General features: G+C 43.5%; 1 protein-coding gene across 2 annotated transcripts; it reads right to left on the bottom strand.

Annotated features, from left to right (window-relative positions):
* Nucleotides 1–127: 127 nt before the first annotated feature.
* Nucleotides 128–21,488, bottom strand: Cfap36 (cilia and flagella associated protein 36). Of its 2 annotated transcripts, none has more exons than XM_041669254.1 (10): nucleotides 21,196–21,488; nucleotides 19,415–19,479; nucleotides 18,243–18,344; nucleotides 14,117–14,231; nucleotides 9,601–9,688; nucleotides 6,954–7,005; nucleotides 4,226–4,328; nucleotides 1,482–1,531; nucleotides 1,191–1,340; nucleotides 128–828 (listed from the first exon to the last, which is right to left on the bottom strand). In XM_041669254.1, exons 1-10 carry the CDS (start codon nucleotides 21,308–21,310, stop codon nucleotides 727–729), a joined length of 942 nt encoding a protein of 313 aa, XP_041525188.1. In that variant the 5' UTR covers nucleotides 21,311–21,488; the 3' UTR covers nucleotides 128–726. The 2 variants fall into 2 exon arrangements, with proteins under 2 accessions (XP_041525188.1, XP_041525187.1); XM_041669253.1 differs by having other exon boundaries at nucleotides 139–828; nucleotides 1,482–1,621; nucleotides 21,196–21,486.
* Nucleotides 21,489–23,992: the final 2,504 nt, after the last annotated feature.

Raw genomic sequence — 23,992 nt, 5'->3', positions numbered from 1 at the left:
CTTGCTACAGCAGCCACACTTTCAAAAATGAAAGCTTCCAATTCTCCACAATTTCCACGTTACCCTAACCCTTCACATGCTACCTCTACTATTCACACACGCTCTGGTTCAGCTTGAAAGTTCTAAATTACTGTATACCCTCTTCTCTGCAACCACCTGATGAGTTTACAGCTTATCTGCTTGCCACTTCATCACTGGCCTTTCCCCTTCTGACACTGCACTTTGGACCCTCGATAACCCCGTGAAAGCTGGGACCCTGTCAGTCTGGTTGACGACTGTACCATGGCTGTGTATCATAACACAGTGTCTAGGAAGAATGAATGAAAGCATGCGCTATCAACCAGTTTCTCTCTGTATCCCCTTTGGAAGAGAAAACATGCACATTTTTGTCTTATTTTATTTATTTAGGTTGTTTGAGACAGGTTCAGGTAACCTAGGTTGGCCTCCAGTTTGATCTGTGCCTAAGGATCACCTTGAATTCCTGATCCTCCTGCTTGCTCCCGCATCCTGGGTGCTAGGATTATAGGCATGCAACACCATACCTGGCTCTATGCAGAAATTTCTGTTAAACTGCCTTCCCTCTTGCCCTTTACCTGTTTAAAATAATAATAGTGAGCTTATAGTTGCATTTAGAAAGCAGGTATTTGCTTGAAACTAACAAGTCTTGTTTAAGGATTAAATAATTTATTTTTAAGAAACTTTTGACTGTTTTGCTAACTCTTCATATTACTTATTAATAACTTCTTCTTTAAGTTTCTCTGCAAGTAGTCGCCTCTTTATTAATGTTTGTTTCTCCTCTGCTGTCATTTCTGGCTTCTCTGTCATTTCCTTTAAGAAAAGAAGACAAAAATTAAAAATTAGCTTTATATGTCTAAAATTCTCAACAAGCTTCAAAAGAACAATAAGGGCATTTTCAGTAAAACTTAAAAGTCAACAACCAAGTTTCTCAAATGGCTAAGGTAAGAGAGACCATCAACACTAAGGAACTCAGCATGGGAAGTCAACAAAACTGTATAATGAAATGATTATTTCTGCCTCACAGAATCCCCAGCTAAACTCTCCCAAGAGAAGACTTAGCAGTTGTAGTAGCAGATTTGAGTGGATCAAGCAGCAAAATTCATTGAAGACTATTACACAAACCAAAATCTCTTCCCTTGCTTTGCACAGTTGACACATTAAACTAGCCATACCTCCACCTCCCTGGTAGGCTTTCCTTTTTGCTCAGTATTCTGGATCTGTTTTGCCCTCATATCCTTCCTCATGGACATTAGCTTATCTCTTTTCTGCTTGAGATAGTGTTCTCGTTGCCGTAACTCTTCTGTTCCAAGTGTTGACAGATTCTGGTTCAGATAAGAGAAAGAGCTGTCGATATTCAAGTCCACACAACACTTGGACATCGTAATATTGGTCAATATTAAGTTGTAAGATCCTAATGAAGTGTATGACTGTGTCTTGCTCATAGTAAGTTAGCTTTTACTTACTGCTATTGGTCCTTCCATGCTTGAATGTTCTAAACCAGAAATCTTCAGACCTTTTTGTGGGAGGGAAGAAGTTTCAGGCAGCAGCTCCATCTTTCTTGCCAAGGGTTGTACTGACTGATTAGCAAAATGCACTTTAACTTCTGGTAGTAAACAGTGAGACCAGTTATGGGATATTGTAACTTAAAGGACCACACTATTATGGTCCTTTACATTGATACTTCCTAATTCAAACAGCACACAAGTACCTCACAATAACATCTTTGGTTTCCAAATTTGCTTCTAAGCATGTGACTGTACACTTAATGACACTGATTTTCTGTCTTACAACATGAGTTGTCAACAGCAATGGCTTGTTTTCTCTTACATACTGAAAGGAACTACTAATGCACTAAGAAAATGTAACCATTCCTACAGCAAGAAGAAACTTCAAAGCACATGTAATATAAGCATTCAATAACTGTGCCATAGGTATAATTAACATTCTACTTGCTTTTGTAGTCTACTTTCTGTAAGAAAAGCAGGTTTTGGGTTTTTTTTTTAAAGCCTAGTAAAATGACTTAGAAAGTTAAGTCTCTGGCCATCAGTATGATGACATATATGAGTTTGATCTCGGGACCTACATGAAGGACAGAAGCAACTAACTCGTGCACCGTGTTCCTGACACATGCACAGAGTACACAGCGGGTCACAAGTCTCTCAGTCTCTCCTGTACACATGTACATCCGCACACAAATCATCATTTTTGAGAGGGTGGGGCGATGGTTCGGTGGGAAAACAGCTATGAGAGAATGAGAATCTTAGTTTGGATACCCCACACTCAAGCTGAGCTTGGCAGAGGACATCAAGCCCAGAGACAAATGGAGCTCAGAGGCTTGCTGGCCAGTCAGTGAGTTCTAGGTTCAATGAAGAGACCCTATCTCAAACAATAAAGTGGACAGCAACAGAGGAAGACACTTAACCTCAACCGCTGACCTCTACATGTCTCATCCATGAGTATTCACATATGTGCACACAGACATAATGCCACATATACACATCAAAAATTAAAAGATAAAAACATTTTTAAATTACATGGGCTATGAAAGAAAACAGACATACAAAGACTTACATTAAAATGATAGAAGTAAAAAGAGCATGGTACATATCTCAAAGGATTAATAATCCTGCCAGGTGTGTATAGCCAGCAAAGAAACTTGGCAAGGAACGCTGCTGAGGTACAGAGAACAAGCTGACTGCACTGCCAGGGAGACCAGAAAAAATCCTTTGCAGGCTCCCATGAAAAGACAAGTTAGAGCGGCACTTCCCAGACGGTCTAGATGGAGGCCACAGAACCTGATGAGTTTATAAACAAGTAGCTGCTAATATTCAGGCCACAATAGAGATTATTTTACTAGAAGCAGTCTTGGCTCCTCAAACAGAATCACAGAATTGGAGAAGAAAGGATTAGAAAGCCTAATGAAACAAAATTCATATCTGGCAACTCCATCACAGAAGAGATGCTATTATTTTTAGTAGGAACCAAGAGAAGACAGGAATAAAAGGGCAAACAATACAAATCAAACACCCTGATTATTGTAAAATTAGGACTTCTTACTAGGTAGGGTCCCATCACTTTATATGAAGTGATCCCAAAAGTCTGATATACCAATTTTACAAAGTCCTGAAAAATCAAGAAACAGGTAGACGTTATCTGCCACTTGTTTTGCTATTGACATGTACACTATTTTATGTGGTCTGTGATGAAATTCTGGGCTTTTCTGTTTTCATCTATTTAGATACAGGATCTCACTATTGTCTGGCCTATATATAGAACTCACATACAGAAGAAAAAAAAAAGACCAGACATAATAAAAGTGCAGAAGGGAACTTTATAGCCCTGTTTCTGTCCTACACTCCTGACCAGTGTTAGCCTGTTCCTTCAAAACCAATGAGCAAACAAGAATAAAGTGGAACTCTGACTAATGGAAAAACCATAATTCGAAAAGCCAGATTGAAGGCCTCTGCCTGTAACCCCAGCACTCAGCAGGCTGAGGCAGGTGGATCTCTGAGTTCAAGGCTGACCAGTACAGACTATCTCAAATAGTATTTAGAGTCGGAAGGCACATTTCACTACTCAGGAGCTCACAACACTTGTGAAGTCACGTTCCTGAATTCATTATTTAGGAAAAAAAAAGGAACACAATGTCCATCTCACATTTTTATCTTTTCAATTCAGAAAAGATGTTTAAAACCATAGAAACCTGTGAAAAGCTAAAATCATGATCATGATTCAATTGCTGTTGCAGTTACTTCTATACAGTATGAGAAAAAATTCAAAGTGGATATGATACGTACTGAACAAGTTCATCTGCTAGCATTTCCTTTAAGGACATAATGAATAACTAAACACCTACAAAAAAATGTATTCTTTTCTACTTTTACCTTAAGGTAATTTTTAAAGGTAATTTTCAATTTTAACCTTCAAGTTGAGCTTCCAGCTCACAAATACAAACGTGATTATATGCTATTGAAATTGTACAAAAGCTGGTGGCTCCCTCAAAGAGAACTATTACTCTCTGGATTCCAAGCTTCACTGAGAAATGTGGAAATGGCATCCTGGCCACTTCCTAGCTGCAAACAAACTCCACTTAAAAAGCACTTGTAGTAGCAAAGCCACTCAATGTCCCAGGCCTTTGAGGCGAAGCGTGCTGTGGAGCAGTGGTTCTCTCAGGACGTGTGTTGAAGTCAGTGCTCCTCAAGCTTACCTGAAGGTGGCTGAACAAAATGTTCTCCATCCCCTTGGGAATTACTCATTTTTGCAGCTTCAGGAGTATACACCGGTGGGTCTTCCATTTTAGCCTCTGATGACTTCAGGATTCCATAACACAATTTTAAAAAGGAAAAAAAATTAATGTTGACCAATCGATATTAAGCAATCCAAAGATCATTTAAAACATTACTATGCACTAAGCTAGATAATAAACAACTTTCCCCAGGATTTTAAACATGTAACATTTTATAGCTTCTACTTTTTCTTCTTTTTTGTTTTTTGTTTTGTTTTTGGTTTTTTGTTTGTTTTGTTTTTCAGGACAGAGTTTCTCTGTGTAAAAAGCCTGGCTGTCCTGGAACTCACTCTGTAGACCAGCCTGGCCTCAAACTTAAGAAAACCTCCTGCCTCTGCCTCCTGAGGACTGGGATTAAAGGTGTGCGCCATCATGCTCAGTTAGCGCCTACTTTCTTATTTAACTTTTTTAGACTTATTTTGGTGTGTATTTCACCTGCATGTATGTATACTGCATGCAAGTCTAGTGCCCACAGATTGGAAGGGACATCCTAATTCCCTGGAACCGGAGATAAGATGCTGTGAGCCACTGTGTGGGTGCTGGGAACTGAACCTGGGTCCTCTGGAAGAGCGGCATACTCTTAACTGCTAAACCATCTCTCCAGATCCTATACCTCCTACTTTTTGAGGCAAGTAATATTGTTTCAAATAATGCAGTATGAATGATAACCAAAGGAATAGGATTAAGGATGTAGAAGGAACTGTGGTAAAAGCCATGGTTGATGTTTCAACACAATAAAGGGGTCAAGAAAACAAGGAAAGTAAAATTTTTCTCTTTTCTTTCAATTCTAAAAACTAAATGATTATTTACTTGGTAGCATGACCATGGATGAATGAGAAAGACTGAACAATCGGAGGAACTTTGTGGTGATTTGAATGAGAATGGCCCCACAGTCTCCTGTCTGAATGCTTGGTCCCCAGTTGGACTCTGGGAAGAATTAGGTGTGGCCTTGTTGGAGGAAGTGTGTCTCTGGGGGTGGGCTTTGAGGCTTCTGCCTGCTGCCTGTGGATAAAACATAAACTGAGCTACTGCTCCAGTACTATGCCAATCTGCCTGCCTGCTGTCATGTTCTCCTCCGTGATGGTTATGAACTCGCCCTCTGAAACTGTAAACCATGCCCCAGTTAAATGCTCTCTTATAAGTTGCCTTGTTCATGGTGTCTCCTTACAGCAATAGAGCAATAATAAAGACAAGACTTTATAAAGAATTCCCTAGAACAGTATATCAGTGATAGTACCATTTTTGATGCGATGCTCTGAGTCTTTACCATGAAATTTAAAAGATAGGTTGCTGGACTAATGATATAAAGTGAGCAAATTTAAACTGACAGAATTCTAAATTTGGGTATAGGGGAAATGCTAGGGATTAACCTATGACATATAGTAAACATAGGCACTGTCACTGAGCTACACCCCTAGCACCAATAATTACTTTCTAAGAATTTATAAAATATACTCTTGTAAGAAAGTATGTGCACACCTTTAATAATTACTTTCTAAGAATATATTAAGTATACTCTTGTAAGAAAGTATGTGCACACCTTTAATCCCAGAATTTGGGAAGCAGGGTTTGAGGACAGCCTGGTCTACATAACAAGTTCTGTGCCAACCAGGGCTACACAGTAAGACCCTGTTTCAAAAAGTAAAAATAAAAAAATCTAGCTTCTTACCCAGCTGTGAACTCTGCAAGCTGCAATACTGACCTGGCAGACAGGATAACCATGCTGTAAGGCATGACCATTGTAAGTAAAAACAACTGCATTTGAATGGATCTGAGGCCCACTGCACAGGGATCTCATACGTGGTACAAAAAAAAACCTCAAAATCCCACAGCTGGGGAGGTCCTACTGCAACGGGACTTCCTATTGCCCTGTGAAATGGACAGGCTGTTAAATCCCACCCACTGATGAGTGCTGTTCTTGGCCACAGAAGCATGTCTGGTTTTTGTTTTGTTTTTTTAAGGATTCATTTTGATTTTATGTGTATAAGTATTTTGCCTGACGTATTTATGTATACTGTGTGTATGCCTGGTACCAGAAGAGGATGCCAAATCCCCTGGAACTTGAGCCATGGACAGCAGAGAGCCACATATGGGTGTCTGGGAAGCAGCTAACCTTTAATCCCTGCATAAAAGATGGAGATGGCATTCCCTAAGCAAGCTGCCTAAGCCAGACTAGCCACAGCAACAGAATCTGGGTTCAGCGAGAGAACCTGCCTCAATATAATGTGGAGAAATTGAGGGGCCACCTGACACCAATCCTGCCCCCTATACATGCACATGCATACAGGCATGTGTGCTTACACACATGCTAACACGCATACATTCACACAAGGCACACCAGTACCTGCTTACACACATGCTAACACGCATACATTCACACAAGGCACACCAGTACCTGCTTACACATGCTAACACGCATACATTCACACAAGGCACACCAGTACCTGCACCAACCAGAAGGAAAAGGTATTTTCCATCTTTTAAAAAAAGGATAAAAAGTAAAATATAAATATTTTGACTTGCCGAGAAAATATGGCTACTCTGAGGAGTTCTGTAGAAACTTAAATGCTAATAGCAAAAGCCAACAGTAAGTAAGAAAGAGGCAATGCCAGTAAGACAGAATTATGCTGCATCTACATCCTGCAAGCACCTGCTTTTTTCGTTTCCTTTCTTCCTCCTGGTCATATTCTTCTTTTGATTTTCTGAAACATAAGAAAGTTAAAAGTAAATCTGTTTTGTTTTTGGAGACAGGGTCTCACCATATAAGCCTTGGCTGCCCTGGAACTCACTTTGTAGACCAATGAGGCTGGCCTCAAACTCAGAGATCCGCCTGCCTCTGCCTCCCAAGTGCTCGGATTAAAGGTGTGCGCCACCACCCAGTAAAAGAGTAAATTCCCCATCATCAAAGAACAAATATGCAGCATGGTAACCTGGCTATATGTGGACGAGGTGACCTACGGCACCGTCACTACAGTGTGGACGAGGTGACCTACGGCACCGTTGCCACCGTGTGGACGAGGTGATCTATGGCACCGTCACCACAGTATGGACGAGGAGACCTATGGCACCATCGCTACAGTGTGGACGAGGTGACCTACGGCACTGTGGCTATCATGTGGATGACGTTTCTCTCCAGAGGTGGAGAACAGCCATCTACACTCCTGCTCTACAGGCAGACACTGCAGAGTGGAGCTAGTAATAGACTAGTAATAGACTATACCTAATGAAACCTACCTGAACAACCTCCAACAGATTTGAAATTCTAAACCTCTTTGTTTTTTAGTTAGTATACAAATAAGTGACCTAAACCCACATTTTTTCCCTTTTGTCTGTTTTTCAAGACAGGGTTTCTCTGTTCAACAGTCCTGTCTGTCCTAGAACTCTCTCTGTAGACCAGGATGGCCTTGAACTCTTAGAGATCCACCTGCTTCTGCCTCTCGAGTGCTGGGATTATAGGCGAGCACCACCACCGCCTGGTCTAAACCCATATTTTCATGGCAAACTCTATTAGGAAAGACTCATTCTGACCAGGAGTAGTAGGCACATGTCTATAAATCCAGTACTTGGAAGGAAGAGGCTGGAGGTTCGGGAATTTAGGGTCATCCTCAGCTATATATTGAGTTTGAAGCTAGACTGAACTACAGACAACTGGCTCAAAAACAAAAATACAACCTTTGATTCTCTTAGAAATGCTACATCCAGCCCGGCACATGCCCTTAATCCCAGTACTCAGGAGGCAGAGGCAGGTAGAGCTCTGTGAGTTCGAGGCCAGCCTGGTCTACAGAGTGAGTTACAGGACACACAAGGTTACACAGAAAACCCCTGTTTCGGAAAACAAGGGAAGGGAAGGGAAGGGGAGGCGAGGGGAGGGGAGGGGAGGGGAGGGAAGTTACATTCTTCCTGATGGGGCTGTTTCCCCTCTTCTGGCCTGTCCAGTGGCATCTGAGCTGTCCTGATCAAGTTGTCCTACCACCTCTCAATTTCTTTAAACAGTTCAGAGCCACTCTGACTAGGAAATAGCTGAAGTCAACTATCTCCCATGTTCATAGCTAAGCTTTACAAACTAAAAATCTCAAAGTATTAACCCAACCAAAATAGTTTATGCTACATCAGCTCTAGTGGGAAGAACTGTAACAACCCTAATGAGAGTCAGGAACCAGCCACAGCAAGGGAAGAAGAAAGGCTGCAGGAGATGCCTCAAGACAGGTCCAGGGCAACTGTCAGTCAATGCCACCAGTCCTCGAGATAAATACCCTTCCCTCTGCACACCCGGAAACTCAAGCTCCCAACTGCCCCCACCACAGGGCAGGATCTGGCAGGAAAGGGCTATGTCCACCACCCACACTTCACTTTTGTCCCCACAATCATTCACATCCCCTAAAATTAAATTAAGCCTTGGAATTCCTGTCATAGTTTCCCACTATGTCCATCTTTCTAAAGTGACTACAAACATCCTCACAGACTCAAAAATTACGTGCTACTATGGTTCCTCCCTCCAGAGCTCCCACAGTAACCAGAGCAAGGTCTTCAAGGAAAAATAGTGCTCACTAACCTTTTTTGGTTAAAGGGTTACACATCCCATGCCAAGCATCTGGTTGAGATCGGAAGAAGTGATTGGTAAGATACTCCTCTGAGATCAACACCTCCCACTCTCCTCCCTAGGTTACAGGTCATTCCTCAGCTGGGCAGCTGGGACAGCTGAGAAGGCTGGGGCAGGTGGGTACAGATGCCCAGCCTCCAACCTTGCAGCACCAGCATGAATGGCCTCTAATATTGAGGCACAGCAGACAGGAAGAACTCTGCTCAGCCCAGGTCACTCTCTACCCTTCCCTATTAATCCGCCAAGTCTACTGCAGCTCTTTTTCCATTGGTGGCTAGTTCCTTAATCCCATGAGAAAGGACATGTGGGGTGAGGGTAGGGAAATCCTCTCAATTGGACTGATCCAGAATATATGATACAAATATTTTTCTACAGTTAGATATAATACAAATTAGACTTCTCACATGAGAATCTAGAATGCTCTGAAAGGCTTTAGATTGGGAAGGTTTGGATTTCAGGTTTTTTGATTAGGGATGCTCAACCTATCTGTGATCTGTGCAAGTATTCCAAAATCTGAAACACTCGGGTCTTAAGCATTTGAATATGGGTCCCTCAAGCTGTGTCACATAACTAAAAACTAAACAGTCATTTTGTTGGTCTTGCTAGGTGGTCATATTTTCTAGGGAAAAGCTTCCACCCATTCAGATCATACACAACACTATTAACAGTTTACTCAGAAGCAGTTGAAGCAGCTCACCTGAGGACCTCCCTCAGGATTTTCATCTCTTCCTGTTCAAGATCACTGACTACATCGGCGCCGTCAGTTAAGCAGTCGGGTAACACACCTGTTCAAAACCAAACAGCACACGGAAGACGTCAACTGAAAACACTTCTCACTGCTGCGGTGCATCAAGGACAAAGCAGTTTACAACTGATGACTTCAAATTCTTTTCAAGCCTTATCTTCTTAATTATCTTCCGTTTAACTTTCTCACATTTTAGGGACTTAGTCCCACAGCACTCACAGTTCAGTGAGAAATAGTTCACAGTAACAACATATATATGTGTGTGTGTGTGTGTGTGTGTGTGTGTGTGTGTGTGTATGTATATATACACATACACATATAGTCTTTCACATGATTAAGTAAAAAAAATTAAAACTTGAAAAAAACTGTATGGCAATACAAATATTAGATGTTATGGTCTTCCATTATCACACAGTATCTACTACTGATATCACTTACCCAGGCTTTTAACGGTGAACCTTAGTGGGAATGTTCACGAAACAGAGCCGTGTTTTGTTAATGCCTCCATGTGAATGGCAGCATTACCGAGAGGGCCCTGCTCACTATGTGCAGTGACAGCACGTGCTGAATGTGTAAAGCATTTGTGCAGATATTGCCAATAGCTTTAAATCATAATTGTGCTCATTTCCGCCCCTGCCGCCCCTCCCTTAACAGATTCATGGGAACTAATTCTAAGTGCTGGTTTAGTTTACTTCTCCCTCGAGGCTGGGAGTGAGTGCTCTGCTCAAGCCTGCGCTCTACAGCACTGGCAGGTGCACCTTCATTTACCTTCCACTTCTTCCAGCAAATGTGCACAGTGGGATTCTGGGTTTGCTCTACAGTCATTTAATATTCCAGTTCCCTTGATGTGCACATGCACTTTGGGCTAAACATTCTGTTGAGTTAATTGCAGTCATTTGTATGGAAAGAGCAGGAGGATGCATGCGCACCTCACCCATGGGAGAGTGACACCATAAACACAGCATCTGTAGTGGAATTTTGCTCAGTCAAGAGCTCCCAAATCCTTCTCCTAGCAACTTCTTTAAAGAGGATTAAAGGCAGGAACAACACAACACCAAGAAATTCTTTTAAATTGTCAAAATACATTTACTCCAAATTATTTGACCAGACACAAACAAGAATCTTTGCATTTTTCTTAGAGGAAATAAAATTCACCAGGCGGTGGTGGCACAGACCTTTAATCCCAGCACTCAAGAGGCAGACACAGGCGGATTTCTGAGTTTAAGACTAGTCTGGTCTACAGAGCAAGTTCCAGCATAGCCAGGGCTATATGGAAAAACCCTGCCTCAAAAAAAAAAAGTAAAGGAAGGGAGGGACGGAGGGAGGGAGGGAGGGAGGGAGGAAAATTCCAAACATCCTGTTTTTGAGCACAATCAACACTGATCTACTATCCTGTTTTGAGCACAATCAACACTGATATCTACTCCTGGCCCCTGATCTAAGTTAAGCAGCACAGTTAAAGACTGCACTGGAAGCTCCAATGCATGCACAGGGCGAACTCCCTCTACTCTGACTGCCAGCAGTCACTACTCCACTTCCTCCCTCCTTCTCTGACAGCCATCATCACTAAGGTCAGACCCTCCCTCCCTCACTTCAGTAGAATGGTGCTTCATCGCTAGATCTATCACAATGGTCTCATCCCCTTCCGAACAGTTTAGAAAAGGCAAGTGACCCCAATCCTGTGCAATGGGGCCTGAGTGGTGGGCTCTCGGAGGGCTTGCACGAAATGTTACCTTGCTAACAAAAAAAAAAAAAAAAACCTAAAGTCACACAAAAAGCAACATTCCTTTCCTCATGAAACAGTGAATCTGCATTGGAAACAGAAAAAGAGGCTGGGAATGTCAGAAGAGAAAAATGCCAAGTGTCAGAGGCCTCGGAGATATCAATGAACCACTAGAGTAAGCAATTCTGGGTTTTTCTCCCTCTGGACTTCTTTTTTTTTCCTTTAAGATTTACTTGTTATATATACAGTGTTCAGCCTCCATGTATGCCTGCGGGCCAGAACAGGGCACCAGATCTCATTACAGATGGTTGTGAGCCACCATGTAGTTGCTGGGAATTGAACTCAGGACCTCTGGAAGAGCACCCAGTGATCTTAATCTCTGACCCATCTCTCCAGCCCCAAATTTATCTTATTTTGTTTTTTGTTTTTTCAAGGCAGGGTTTCTTTGTGTAGCTTTGGAGCCTGTCCTAGAACTCACTTTGTAGACCAGGCTGGCCTCAAACTCACAGAGATCTGCCTACCTCTGCATCCCAAGTACTGGGATTAAAGGCAAGCACCACCACCGCCTGGCTCCCTCTGGACATCTTGATCAGGGATACTGTGCTAGATAGCTTTATATTAACTTGACACAAGCTAGAGTTCTCTGAAAGAAGGAATCTTGGTTGAGACAATGCCTCCATAAGGTCCAGCTGTAGGACATTTTCTTAACTAGTGATTGATGGGGAGGGCCCAGCCCATTGTGGGTGGTGCCATCCCTGGGCTGCTGGTCCTGGGTTCTAGAAAGCAGGCTGAGCAAATCATGATGAACAAGTCAGTAAGCAGCACCCTCCATGGCCTCTGCATCAGCTCCTGCCTCCAGGTTTCTGGCCTGCTTAAGTTCCCGTCCTGACTTCTTCAGTGACGGACTACGACGCAGAAGTGTAAACCCTCTCTGTCCTCCCCATGCTGCTTTGGTTGTGGTGTTTCCTCTCAGCAGCAGGAGCCCCAACTGACAAAACAGAGATTATGACATCTAACTATGCCTGCCATTTTCACTGGGGCTCTCTTACTGGCAATCTGGAGCAGACAGCCTATGTATAGCTGCAGAAATAATTGTTCCCGCCGGGCGGTGGTGACGCACGCCTTTAATCCCAGCACTCGGGAGGCAGAGGCAGGTGGATCTCTGGGAGTTCGAGGCCAGCCTGGTCTACAAGAGCTAGTTCCAGGATAGGAACCAAAAGCTATGGAGAAACCCTGTCTCGAAAAACCAAAAACAAAAAAACAAAAAAAAAAAAAAACTGAGAAGTCAAGAACAATGGCAGTGGGTTTTTGATCCTACTGCACGCACTGGCTTTGTGGGAGCCTAGGCAGTTTGGATGCTCACCTTACTAGACCTGGATGGAGGTGGGTGGGGGGACTTGATCGGGGGAGGGGGAGGATATGGGAGGCGGTGGCAGGGAGGAGGCAGAAATCTTTAATAAATAAATAAATAGAAATAATTGTTCCCTTTTTATAAACATCGAGTTTCCTTACATGGCAACGTGACAACTAGAGTCCACTAGTCAAATTCGCTATCTTAACAAATGTGTCCTCTCACAACAAGCTTACAAATAGAAAGCAATTATCCCCCAGGCCACATCAAAGTGAGTGTCAGGGATATCAAGAAGAGAAGACTTTTCAGAACAAAGCACAGTAGAACAACAAAAAAGAGACTCTTCCAATTTTATCTACTTCACAGGAACTCGGCTGTATCTCCTGCTTCAGGGTCGAGGTGCTGTTCTGTCTTACCCACAGACGACAACGCTGTGACCCACTGGGAAAAGCAGCCTAACTTCAGAGCACAGTTACGCTAGCGGCTGTCTAAAGAGGAAGGCTCAACTCACAGTCAGCACAAGATCTACAACATTCTGATATTTGTCTCATAACAGAAGCGCTACTTGGGCTGGTGCGAGGGCTCAGTTAGTAAAGGTGCTTGCTGCCCATGCTGATGGCCCACATTTGGTTCATAGGATCCATCCTGAAAGCTGTCTTCTGATCCTCAAATATGTGCCCTGGCACATATGCCCCTCCCCTCAAAATAAAAACAAGCCCCATTTATTACACATTCTACACCCTTGAGGGCAAACAGCTCCCATCCCGTCACAAAACAACCAAAGGGTAAGTCTGCTGACAAACTAGTCAAGTGCTGGTCCCTGTAGCCCAGGACCAGCAGCTCCAGCAACAGCTGGGAACCTATTGAAGACAGGGAGGATCAGGTCCCACCCCAGACCCACTGGGGCACAAATTGGAGCAGGGCCAGACGGGAGGTGGAGCATGTCTTTAATCCCAGTAATTGGGAGGCAGAGGCAGGCAGATCTCTATGAGTTCGAGGCCAGCCTGGTCTACAGAGCTAGTTCCAGGACAGATAGGGCTGTTATACAAAGAAACCCTATCTCAAAAAATTTTTTAAAAAGTCAGAGGACAAAGGAGTCCCCCTGTGTTCTCAACCAGTCACTCAAAACACTAAACTTAATTAACACAATGGCCTGACAGAAGGGCAAGCCTCAAATAAACTAAAACATCATTAAATTCCTATCTTCTTTCATTGAAATGTCACACGCCAAATTTTGAATTTACATCCTTATATCTTTTACTTTAGCCAAAGACTTTCAAATGTGAAATAAATGCATAAAAGGTAGTACTGTTTAAGATGATTAAAAAAAAAGAGAGAGATCAAGCCTCCAAAAGCCTCCAGTTAGTACTCAGATTCTAACTTCAACACTTTACCATTCCTCTCCTGGATTATCCGGATGGCTTGAAGCTGCATCTCAATGTTCTTCTGGACCATCATTGCTTTAAAGATAGTGAAGTCCTCTGCTGCCAACACGGGCTGCAAAATGGCCTGTGGGAGGAAGTCTGCAGGTTAAACTATTTGCCCCACGTTCCTCTCATCATTTGCACTGAGAAGCAGCACATTAGTTCAGGGATGCCGCATCAGTATCACGGCCAGGCGACTCAACTGAACTCTCACGACGTAGCCCCAGTTGGCCTCCAACTCCTAACTCTCCTGCCTTGGCCTCCCAAGTACTGGGAATGCAGGTATATAGCTATACCCTGCCAAGATTTTTAAAGCCTTTAAAATAGGGTTCTCAGACTAACTCACTCAACTCCCAGGCCTCCAGGGGTCAGACGGGCAGTCTCCTTTCCCAAAACAAAATGGAAAACAACACAGCGGTCTGGTTTATTTTTCTAAGTTATCGCTTAGATATCTAGGTTTGTTTTTCAGCCCACATAATATCTATTTGGTTTACATCCTATCTCCTGAAATTTATTTGGGGTTTAATAACTATTCTGGAACTGCAAAATTATCCCTTAAAGAAACTATCAAGTTACACCAGATGGTGGTGGCGCACACCTTTAGTCCCAGCACTCAGGAGGCAGAGGCAGGAGGATCTCTTGAGTATGAGGCCAGTCACATCCAGAGTGTGAGTTCCAGGACAGAGTGACACAGAAAAATCCTGTCTTAGAAGAAAAAAATTGTACCAAGTTAAACTAAATGACAAGAAAATGGAGTATTACAGGTAATAAAGGAAGACTCAAGTGGGGCTGGAGCAGCGGCTCAAGGGCAGTCCTCACAGAGGACCCACGCTCAATTCCGCACCCACAAGGTGGCTCACAACCATCTAACTCCAGTCTAAGGGGATCTGACACCCTCTTCTGGCCTCTGAGGGCACCAGGCATATATGTGGGACACAGACATACATACAGGCAAAACATCCTTATGCATAAAATAAAAACAAACCTTTAATAATAATAAAGTTATATACTATTAAGAGTACACACACAACTATTTCCTTAACTATTAGTAATGTTACATTTAGCCAAGAAAAAAAGTTTCTAATTAATAAGCAGAATAAGATTTTTTGTTTGTTTGTTTTTTTTCGAGACAGGGTTTCTCTGTGGTTTTGTTGCCTGTCCTGGAACTAGCTCTTGTAGACCAGGCTGGTTTCGAACTCACAGAGATCCGCCTGCCTCTGCCTCCCGAGTGCTGGGATTAAAGGCGTGTGCCACCACCGCCCGGCCAGAATAAGATTTGAAATGCATGGAAACCCAAAGGAAACACTCAGGTCTTACTTTACCAGAATTTACTTTTCAACTCCACCTGAGACCAGTGGAAAAGCTGGCCACACAAAACCATGCAGAGATAACACAGATGGTACTGTTCACTAGAAGGCAAAGACAATATTCTCACAAAGAACACCATGACCAGAGCCTTCCCCGAAGAATTCCACTAGGAAGAGATAAGCCCTTCCCCCACGAACCAGCTCACCTTCTAGAGGTGCAGCATCAAAAGGAAAGGCAAGAACAGTTCTGGGTGACATCTACAATGAATGTGCTATAAAGAAAACGATACAGTACTCTTTTAATTCTGTCTGGGTAACCAGGGATCTCAGGGAGGGAATGGCAAACATTACCTGCGAGCTCTGGACTGAAAGTGATGTGGGCAGCTTGTGTCTGAACCCTTTGGGGGTTAGGACACCACACAATAGTCATGGGGCTTCCTGGCCTATTAGTGATACCAGGTACAATCCTCACGGGCAAACCTTTAGAATGATACTGCTATTCTGTTTTATTTTTGGCTTTTTGAGACAGGGTCTCACTCTGCAGCCTACTGGCCTCAAACTCAATTGTAAGCTTCCTGAGACACAGTATTGGGGTTTACAGGCGTGGGCCATAACACAAGCTATGGGCACTGCTATTGAGATCAACGTGGCAAATAAATTTTCCAGCAGCAAGCTAGAGATTGAACTTGTAATTGTGATCTTTGACCCCTCTTAATAAATAAAAAAAAAACTGTTAATAAAGCATATTCCTGGGCGCTAGAGAGATGACTCAGAGGTTAAGAGCACTGGTTGCTCTTCCAGAGATACTGAGTTCAATACCCAGCAACCACATGGTAGTTCACAACCATCTATAATGAGATCTGGTGCCCTCTTCTGGCCTGCAGGAATACATGCAGGCAGTGTATATACAATAAATAAATAAATCTTGAAAAAAAACAAAATTAAAAATAAACAAATAAAGCATATTCCTGAGCCCTGTTTCAGACATAAGAAGCTATAATCTTTATAAGAGGAGTGTCCACATACGTCTATACATTAGTTCTTAAAACAAAGGTTTCAGAAACATTGCATATTAGAGAAGAAGAGAATCTCAATAGCAAAAGCCAACCTCCATTATGACTATAGGCACCAGTAGCTCTGTGGCCCTGGATATTATTTAATCCCTGGCATCAATAAAAATAGCAGTAACATTTTTATAGTATTTCATGGAGTCTAAGATTACAGAGATTAGTAAAATAGGCCATTTTATGTGTGACTTAGAACTACCAATTAAATAATAACTATCAATTACATAAAACATTCTTATTTTAAATATATTATGATATAAAAATTTGTCTCTGGGGCCGGGCGGTGGTGGCGCACGCCTTTAATCCCAGCACTCGGGAGGCAGAGGCAGGCGGATCTCTGTGAGTTCGAGACCAGCCTGGTCTACAAGAGCTAGTTCCAGGATAGGCTCCAAAACCACAGAGAAACCCTGTCTCGAAAAACCAAAAAAAAAAAAAAAAAAAAAAAATTTGTCTCTGGGACTAGAGAAATGGTTCAGCAGTTAAGAGTACCCAGATTCAATTCCAAGCACCCATATAACAGCTTACAACCATTTGTAAGTCCAGTTCCAGTGAATCCAGCGCCCTCTTCTGACCTTGCTAACCAAATACGAGTATTTAGTAGAGGCCAACGTGAGCTCTTAAGATCACCATCTGAGTAAGAGGGATAGCCCCGTCCTGAGCCTCGAGCAAGGGCTTCCAGGGAGACAGCCTGCGCTGGAAAGCTTGCTCTCCTACGACGGAGCTGCAGACCTGGGAGCAGCTGTGTGCTCTTTCTCTGCTTTCGTCTCCTCATCTATAGGTGGAAGCTAAATGGTACCAAGAAGATAAAGTGAGTAACACCAAGCATATGTCTAAAACGTCAATTAGGGAATTGAGCAAGGTGGTTCACCCTTGTAATCTCAGAACCTGGGAGGGCAAAACAGGAAGCAATCCAAGCTACATAGTGAGTTTGAGGCTGGCTTGGTTACACAGCAAATCCCTGTCTCAAAATAAATAAAATAAAAACATCTTTTTAAAGTGTATCAATTCACGAGAACTTTCAATAAGCGTTACTATATGTACCTATTAGCCACTCAGCCCAGTAGTGCAGAACTAAAAGACAACAAAACCAGTCCCATGAACGTTACAGAGATGGTTCAGCAGTTAAGAGCACTTGCAGCTCCGGCAGAGGATCCAGGCTCACTCCCAGCACCCACATGGCAGCTCACAGCTAGCCCTAACTCCACTTCCAGGGAGATCCAAGCCCTCTTCTGACCTTCATAGGTACCAAGCATGTACACATACATGTAGGTAAAACACTCAAAAACATAAACAAAAATAGTTTCATAAGAAGTCCCAAAAACTGGAAACTGCATTTGCTACAAATAGAAACAATAGAAGGCAACTACAGAATTATCAGCATCCTATAGAAATGAAACCAAACCCAGATAAATTTTGTTATCTTAACAACTCTGAGAGCAGGATGCTTATTTCTAATTCCATCAGTGCAAATTATTTAAGGTCGTTTAAAAAGAACACATACGGTTCTTTTTAAATAACTCCAGTTACAAGGAACCTGGTGCCCCCCCTGGGTACAGACACATATATGGTACACATGCATGCAGGTGAAACACCCATACATTCTGTGAATGTTTTCACCACACACAGCGTCTCATATCACAACTCTTACACCCCCACAATCAAACACACTAAATTTAAAAACAGTCCTGGGAAAACAGAGCAGAGTAAGAGTGGAGTTAATACCTGTGAAGTGCGCGTCTTTGCCAGAGGGGAGGTGCATGCTTCTTGAAACTGATCTTCATTAATTCCTATTTCTTTCAGGTAACTTTCTAACAGCTTTTCAACCTAAACGGGAAAGGTTTAACTCTTATCATTTACATAGGAAAAATCTAAATGGCATTCTGACTGCCTAGAATGCTCTTTGTAATTAACATAAACACTATTATATAAGACATGGAAGTAATAATGTCTTTCACCAGTAAACTAACAGCAAAAGTGGGGTTTTCTTGCCAGGAATCACATGGAGTTTAACTTCCTCTACTGGAGATAGGCCGAGTTATGATGGTGAACATGGTGCGACTCCTCTACCCACTGCCTTCTTTAAAATACTCGGAGCATGGGGAGCAAGGGGGACCGTGGAAGGGGAGAGGGGAGAAGAGTAGTGAGGGAGAAAAATGTATAGCTCAATTAAAACAATTAAAAAAATATTAAAAAAAAATCCTAAGACAACTTTAAATAAGGGAAGCACAAACCTTGCCTAGAGGCACCGGCTAAATGGGAATTCAATTTACAAATGAGAGATCTTATTGCTACAATAAATCATCACTTAGAGTCTAAGACAGGAAAATGCAAAATCACTGGAAATTATGAGCCCAAGAACATGGTTAACGCAGCCGGAGCAGGATGAACTGTGAGGCTGAAGAGCTGCAGGGGAGGCTGCAGAGGGGTTTGGCAGCTAGGAGCAGCTGCTGATGTCCAGACCAGTTCCCATTCCCAGCACCACACGGGGTTCACAATCATCCATAACTCCAGTTACAAGGAACCCAGTGCCCCCACTTGACCTCTGTGGATACAGACACATATATGGTGCACATGCATGCAGGTGAAACACTCATACATATAAACTAAATAAATCTTTAAAAAAACAATTTTAAATAACTTCAATTTTAAAAAGCACTTTTTTTAATTTAAAAAGATTAAGAATTATAAAATGCCTCTTAAAGATCAGTGAAAAAAGCCAGCCACTGTGGCACACACCTTTAGTCCCAGCACTAAGGAGGCAGAGACACATAAATCTCGGCGAGATCAAGGCCAGACTGGTTTACATAGTGAGTTCCAAGCCAAGCAAGGCTGCATAGTGAGACACCCCCCATCTCAAACAAAACAAAACAAAAATCAGTGGGAAAAATACTCACTAGCTCTTTGTACTCTTGATGAATTTCTGTATAGGTCAATTTGCTTTCTTCTTCATCATCAAAAACTAAATTTATAAGAGAATAAAACAGTGTAAAAAACAAATTATTTCATTAAGAATAAATATAAAAACCTTACAAATGGACTTGCAGGAGCCTGTTCTTCCTTCCATCCACTGGGCTGTGGGGTCAGGCTCACAAGCCACCTCCCCAGCCCCTTTCTTTCTAACATGTATGTGCCTGCACTCGCCACTTACAGGTGTGTCTTCCCTTGGTGGACTAGAAACTTCTCAAACAGAGGGTTTCTGTCCCCAGTTTCTGTTCCAACGTAACTCAATATATATTGAAATGTTGATACCACAAAGCTGTCTAAATTAATCTTTAAATTATCTGAAGTAGAAAACAGCACACTGACAGTTTTCCCACATGTTCCCGACGTTACTCCTCTTTACTCTGCACCCGTTCTGGGTGACACTGTACATACATTCAATACAAATGCTACTTAAACTCTTTCAGATCAGACAGTTCTGAAGCCACATCACTGTGGCATGGTTGTAAGCCCGAGCTTTGCTTCTCTGTAAAAATGTGCCATTAGCTGTGACTAGGGAGATGCCCAGGCTCTTGACACCTGTGGAGAGAGGACATGCCCCGCCCTCTTTCCATTCAGCATTTAGTCTCAGTGGCTAAATGAAATCAATGGATGAAATAGTCTCTTCTCAAGGAGGTCAGGCTTCTCCCAGGCTTCATCAATCTTCTAACATTATTTTAAATTCTTCAGAGGGATACAGGTAAACTACTTTGCTATTTGAACCTCCTTAAAAGTTACCTGCAAACACACTGAATTAGTGCTTGGGTTTTAACAGAATAAAATAAAAGATTCAGTGGTCAAACAGCAATCTTTCTTGACTAGATCCATGGACTCTCAGGGTCAAAAGAAGCCCTGCAAGACAATGCAGGATAAGAACCCTCTGTTAGCTGAATCCAGATGTACTCAGATACTGCGAATGCCTGGGAACCCATTACCTTTCCGACTGGCCAACTCATCCTGGAAAAGCATAAAAAACATTGCCTTGGCTGCGTTTCCCTGCAGCTTGAACTCAGCCCAGCTCCACCGCACTGAGCCTCACAAACAAGTCTAATCCCACTATCCTACGACACAAGTTCAGTGGACTGATGAATAGTGCTACCCTCCAAGTACTGCCAAGGGAAATAAAGGCTGGGTGTGATGTCGTTTGCTGTCCTTTTCTATGAATAGACTTCGCTTTGTCTTTACGATAGGAATCCGGGTATGAAGCGACCAGAATGCGGGGGATGCTGATCCTCTGAATGTATTGCACGTCTGCCTGCCTCGATTATTAGAAAGGTCTTCTCCCCATCACCTGCTTTGGTCCTGCTGGGGAAATCGCATGACCTTCTTTGCAGATGAAATGGCCAGAGTGAATAGTTTTCATTTCGTAGACGGAGCCCACAGGGAGACATTCAGGAGTCCAAAGGAACTCGAGGGAAAACGACGCTTCTCCCAAGTAACTGGGGAAGATGCTGGTTACCTAGTCTACTTAGGAACCTGCGGGATGAAGAGGCAGGCTGAACATGGTATTAAAGTTCAGGATATGCGCTCAGGCCGGAATGGGTGGCAGGTCTTGGTGCCCTCTTTCAGGTCGGCAAAGTAACCCCCATCCCACCCCGGGAAGAGGCGAAAGCAATTCCTTCAACAAAACTAACCCTAGGCCCCGGCGGGCAGAGACAACGAGTGCTATTTGGCTTGTTCAGGGTCTGGTTTTTACCTTCGCATTTCTGCTCCACAAAGTCCAAGATGGGGATGGACCAATCCGGACCCCGCAGGAACCCCGCGATGCTCTCCACCACCCATTCCACCTCGTCCTCTTCTTCCGCAGCCATCCCGCCCACACCGGACGACGCGGATGCCTAGGCCAGACTCCCCCGGCCCGCTCGAGCCTTTCGGCCGCAGGAAGCGGACGGAGAACGCAGGCAGCACAGCCCCCGCAGTCGCCAGGCCCCTGCTTAGACACTACAAGCCAGTTAACGTAAAATGGTCGCTATGACAACACACGCAGCGGCCGGAAGTGAAGCCTGAGTCCCCGCCTCCGAGCATGGAGGGGGCGGGGCGAGGGACGTTTCCTATTGGCTGGAAGAGACCGGGGCGGTGCAAACGATAGCCCTCCGCTCATTGGCCCGCAGTTGCTAGGCTGAGCGCAGAGGGGAGGGCATTGGCTACGGAGCCCGGAATCGGCGTTCGCGCTTCCAAAGGCGCGATGGGCGGTGGCTCCCTCGGACACCTCCCATGCCTAAGAGTTTTCAGATGCTCTGGCCCAGAAGCGTGCTTAACTCGAGGACGATTTGGAAATAAAAAGCTGAGCAAAGGACCGTGAGGTTTACTGATTGGTTCTGCAGTCCGCTTGCTTGGTGTATTTCTAAAAATGGTTCTTTAACCCTTAATCTTAGGTAACAATTGCTAAATTTATGACAAGGACAAAGTCAAAGTTAAGCTTCATTTAAATAGGCCGCCTTAACCAGTTTTTAAAAAGAGCGGTGAGGTCCCGCTCTGTTCCTACTTCAGGGCCAGAGGACACCCAATCACACCAAAAAGAAATCTTATAATGGCCTACACCTTTTATACTCTTGATAGGCGAAGGCCGGCGGATCTCTTTTGAGTTCCAGGACACCTAAGGCTAACCTGTCTCAAATAATAAATCTTGACATCAAATTCAGTCAAAAGCCCTGACTACTGAACCTTAGAAAGAGCCTCCCCCCACTTTGAGGTCTAGATAAACCCAGTTCCAGTTTACTAATGAGAAATCTCTGCCCTCGACATAGCGGGAGACTAGATCAGTTTCCCTACATTCCTCAGAGAGTGGTGAGGAGAAGATAGAGCAGAGAATTCAACCTGCAGCTTCATGACAGGGAGAGTGGAGAAATAGAACCAGAGTTGAGTGTGGTTGGCCACCAGCAGCAGAGGACCAGGTCAAGCTGCGGGCAGGAGCTCATTGCTGGAAGACCAGGAGGAACCACAGCCAGAGGGCACTGAGTATCAGTCCCCCAAACCACAAAGATGTTGATGGAGAGAGGGCCCAGCTGTCAAGTTAGCAATTGGTATGTTAATCAGTTCACCCTTTCTTCTGTTCGAGAATTCAGTTGTAAACCAGGAGGTCCTATCTGTGGGGCTTTTTCTTGTTGCTCTATCTATGGTCATGTAGCTGTGGAGGTTCGAGAGAGGTCTTTATTCCAACCAGCCCTATGTTAATAATAAGGTTGCCACTCTAGTTCCAGTATTCACTGAGAAGCCATTCATCTTCAGATACTGCTCAAGCAAGCACTGAGACCCAAGTACTGCGGGTAATGAAGGCTATGCCCTAACTTGTTCATGGCGACAGCAGCATGGCCAGGGTTCCTGGGAGCCACCTACTCTGGTGTTATGAATGAGAATGTCCTCCATAATTTCAAATGTTTGAATATTTGGTCCTCAATTTATGGCACAGTTTAGGAGGGTTGGGAGGTGTGGCTTTTGTTGCAGGAACAATGTCATCTTAGGTAGGCTTTGAGACTTTGAAGGGCCATTTCAAGTCAGCTCTCTTTTTCCTGCTTGCAGTTCAAGATGTAAGCACTCAGTTTCTGCTTCAGGTGTCACATCTGTTGCTTGCTGCCATGCTTCCCTGACATGGCAAATTCTTACCCTTCTCGAACTAGCTGTAAGACAAACAAACCCTTCTATACATGGCGTTGATCTTAGCGTTTCGTCACAGCAATAGACAAACAGCTGGTATACCCACATACAGATTGTGGTCAGTTTCTGGCAGGAGGACCATATCATGTAAGAACTAGCAATCCCACTCTGCATCACACAAGGCACCCCAGTATTCTGTAGCTTTGCCCTGTTAAATGTTCTGTTTCCAGCAAGGTGGATGCCACCACGGATGCTCAGGGTCACTGCTGGCAGTGGAGCAGAGCTTGAGGTGCAGGAGACCCTTTGCCACTGTAGTCACCAAGCAGGTGACTGAGCTGAGGTATTACAGATGTCAAAAGGGTGATAATAATGTTAGCCCCTTATCTCAAACAAGTAGTTTATTGAGCCTTTGGAAGTCCCTCCATGACAGATGCATCATGATGGCCACCTGTATGCTCACAAGAAGGGCCAACATGCCATGACTTTGCAGCAGCCTCCACAACATCCTGAGTTGAAGGCTGGAGAGAGGAAGTTCTGAGTTCAAGCTATCCTCCTTTCCAGATCAAGGATGTGTTTAGGGATTTCCAGAGAGCAGAGATAGACACACAAGCAGTGGGGAAAATACTCATAGTGGCACGTGAGAAAAGCTACAGACAAAACAGTCATTTACAGTCAGTGAGCCCACAGTCCTCCCCATTAGAGAGTTATCCACCTGGTAGGTTGGCCCATTGAACACTAGTTGTCATCTGCTGTATACTCCCCTGGCCTCTAGCAGAACAAGTCAGTAGGAAGTAAAATTAGTTTATTAAAAATGCTCTCAATACAGTTGCTAAATGTGGGTTTCATATAAGTAAGCAAGCACTCTACAACTAAGTTATATCCCCAATCCTTTTCTCAAT

This window comes from Microtus oregoni, unplaced genomic scaffold (assembly GCF_018167655.1).
Source record: "Microtus oregoni isolate MIOR12 unplaced genomic scaffold, Mior012 000019F_ref0000042, whole genome shotgun sequence".
Lineage (NCBI taxonomy): Eukaryota > Metazoa > Chordata > Mammalia > Rodentia > Cricetidae > Microtus > Microtus oregoni.
This window is presented reverse-complemented; position numbering and strand designations above follow the sequence as displayed.

Bases quoted from the DNA above. Each gene is read 5' to 3' on its own strand.
- Cfap36 (XM_041669253.1), bottom strand. From the start codon at position 21,310: ATGGCTGCGGAAGAAGAGGACGAGGTGGAATGGGTGGTGGAGAGCATC. The intron at 18,345-19,414 runs GTGAGTATTTTT...TTTCCCGTTTAG, and splicing joins ATCAAGAGTACAAAGAGCTA to GTTGAAAAGCTGTTAGAAAG. The intron at 7,006-9,600 runs GTGAGCTGCTTC...CTTATGTTTCAG, and splicing joins ATCCTGAGGGAGGTCCTCAG to AAAATCAAAAGAAGAATATG.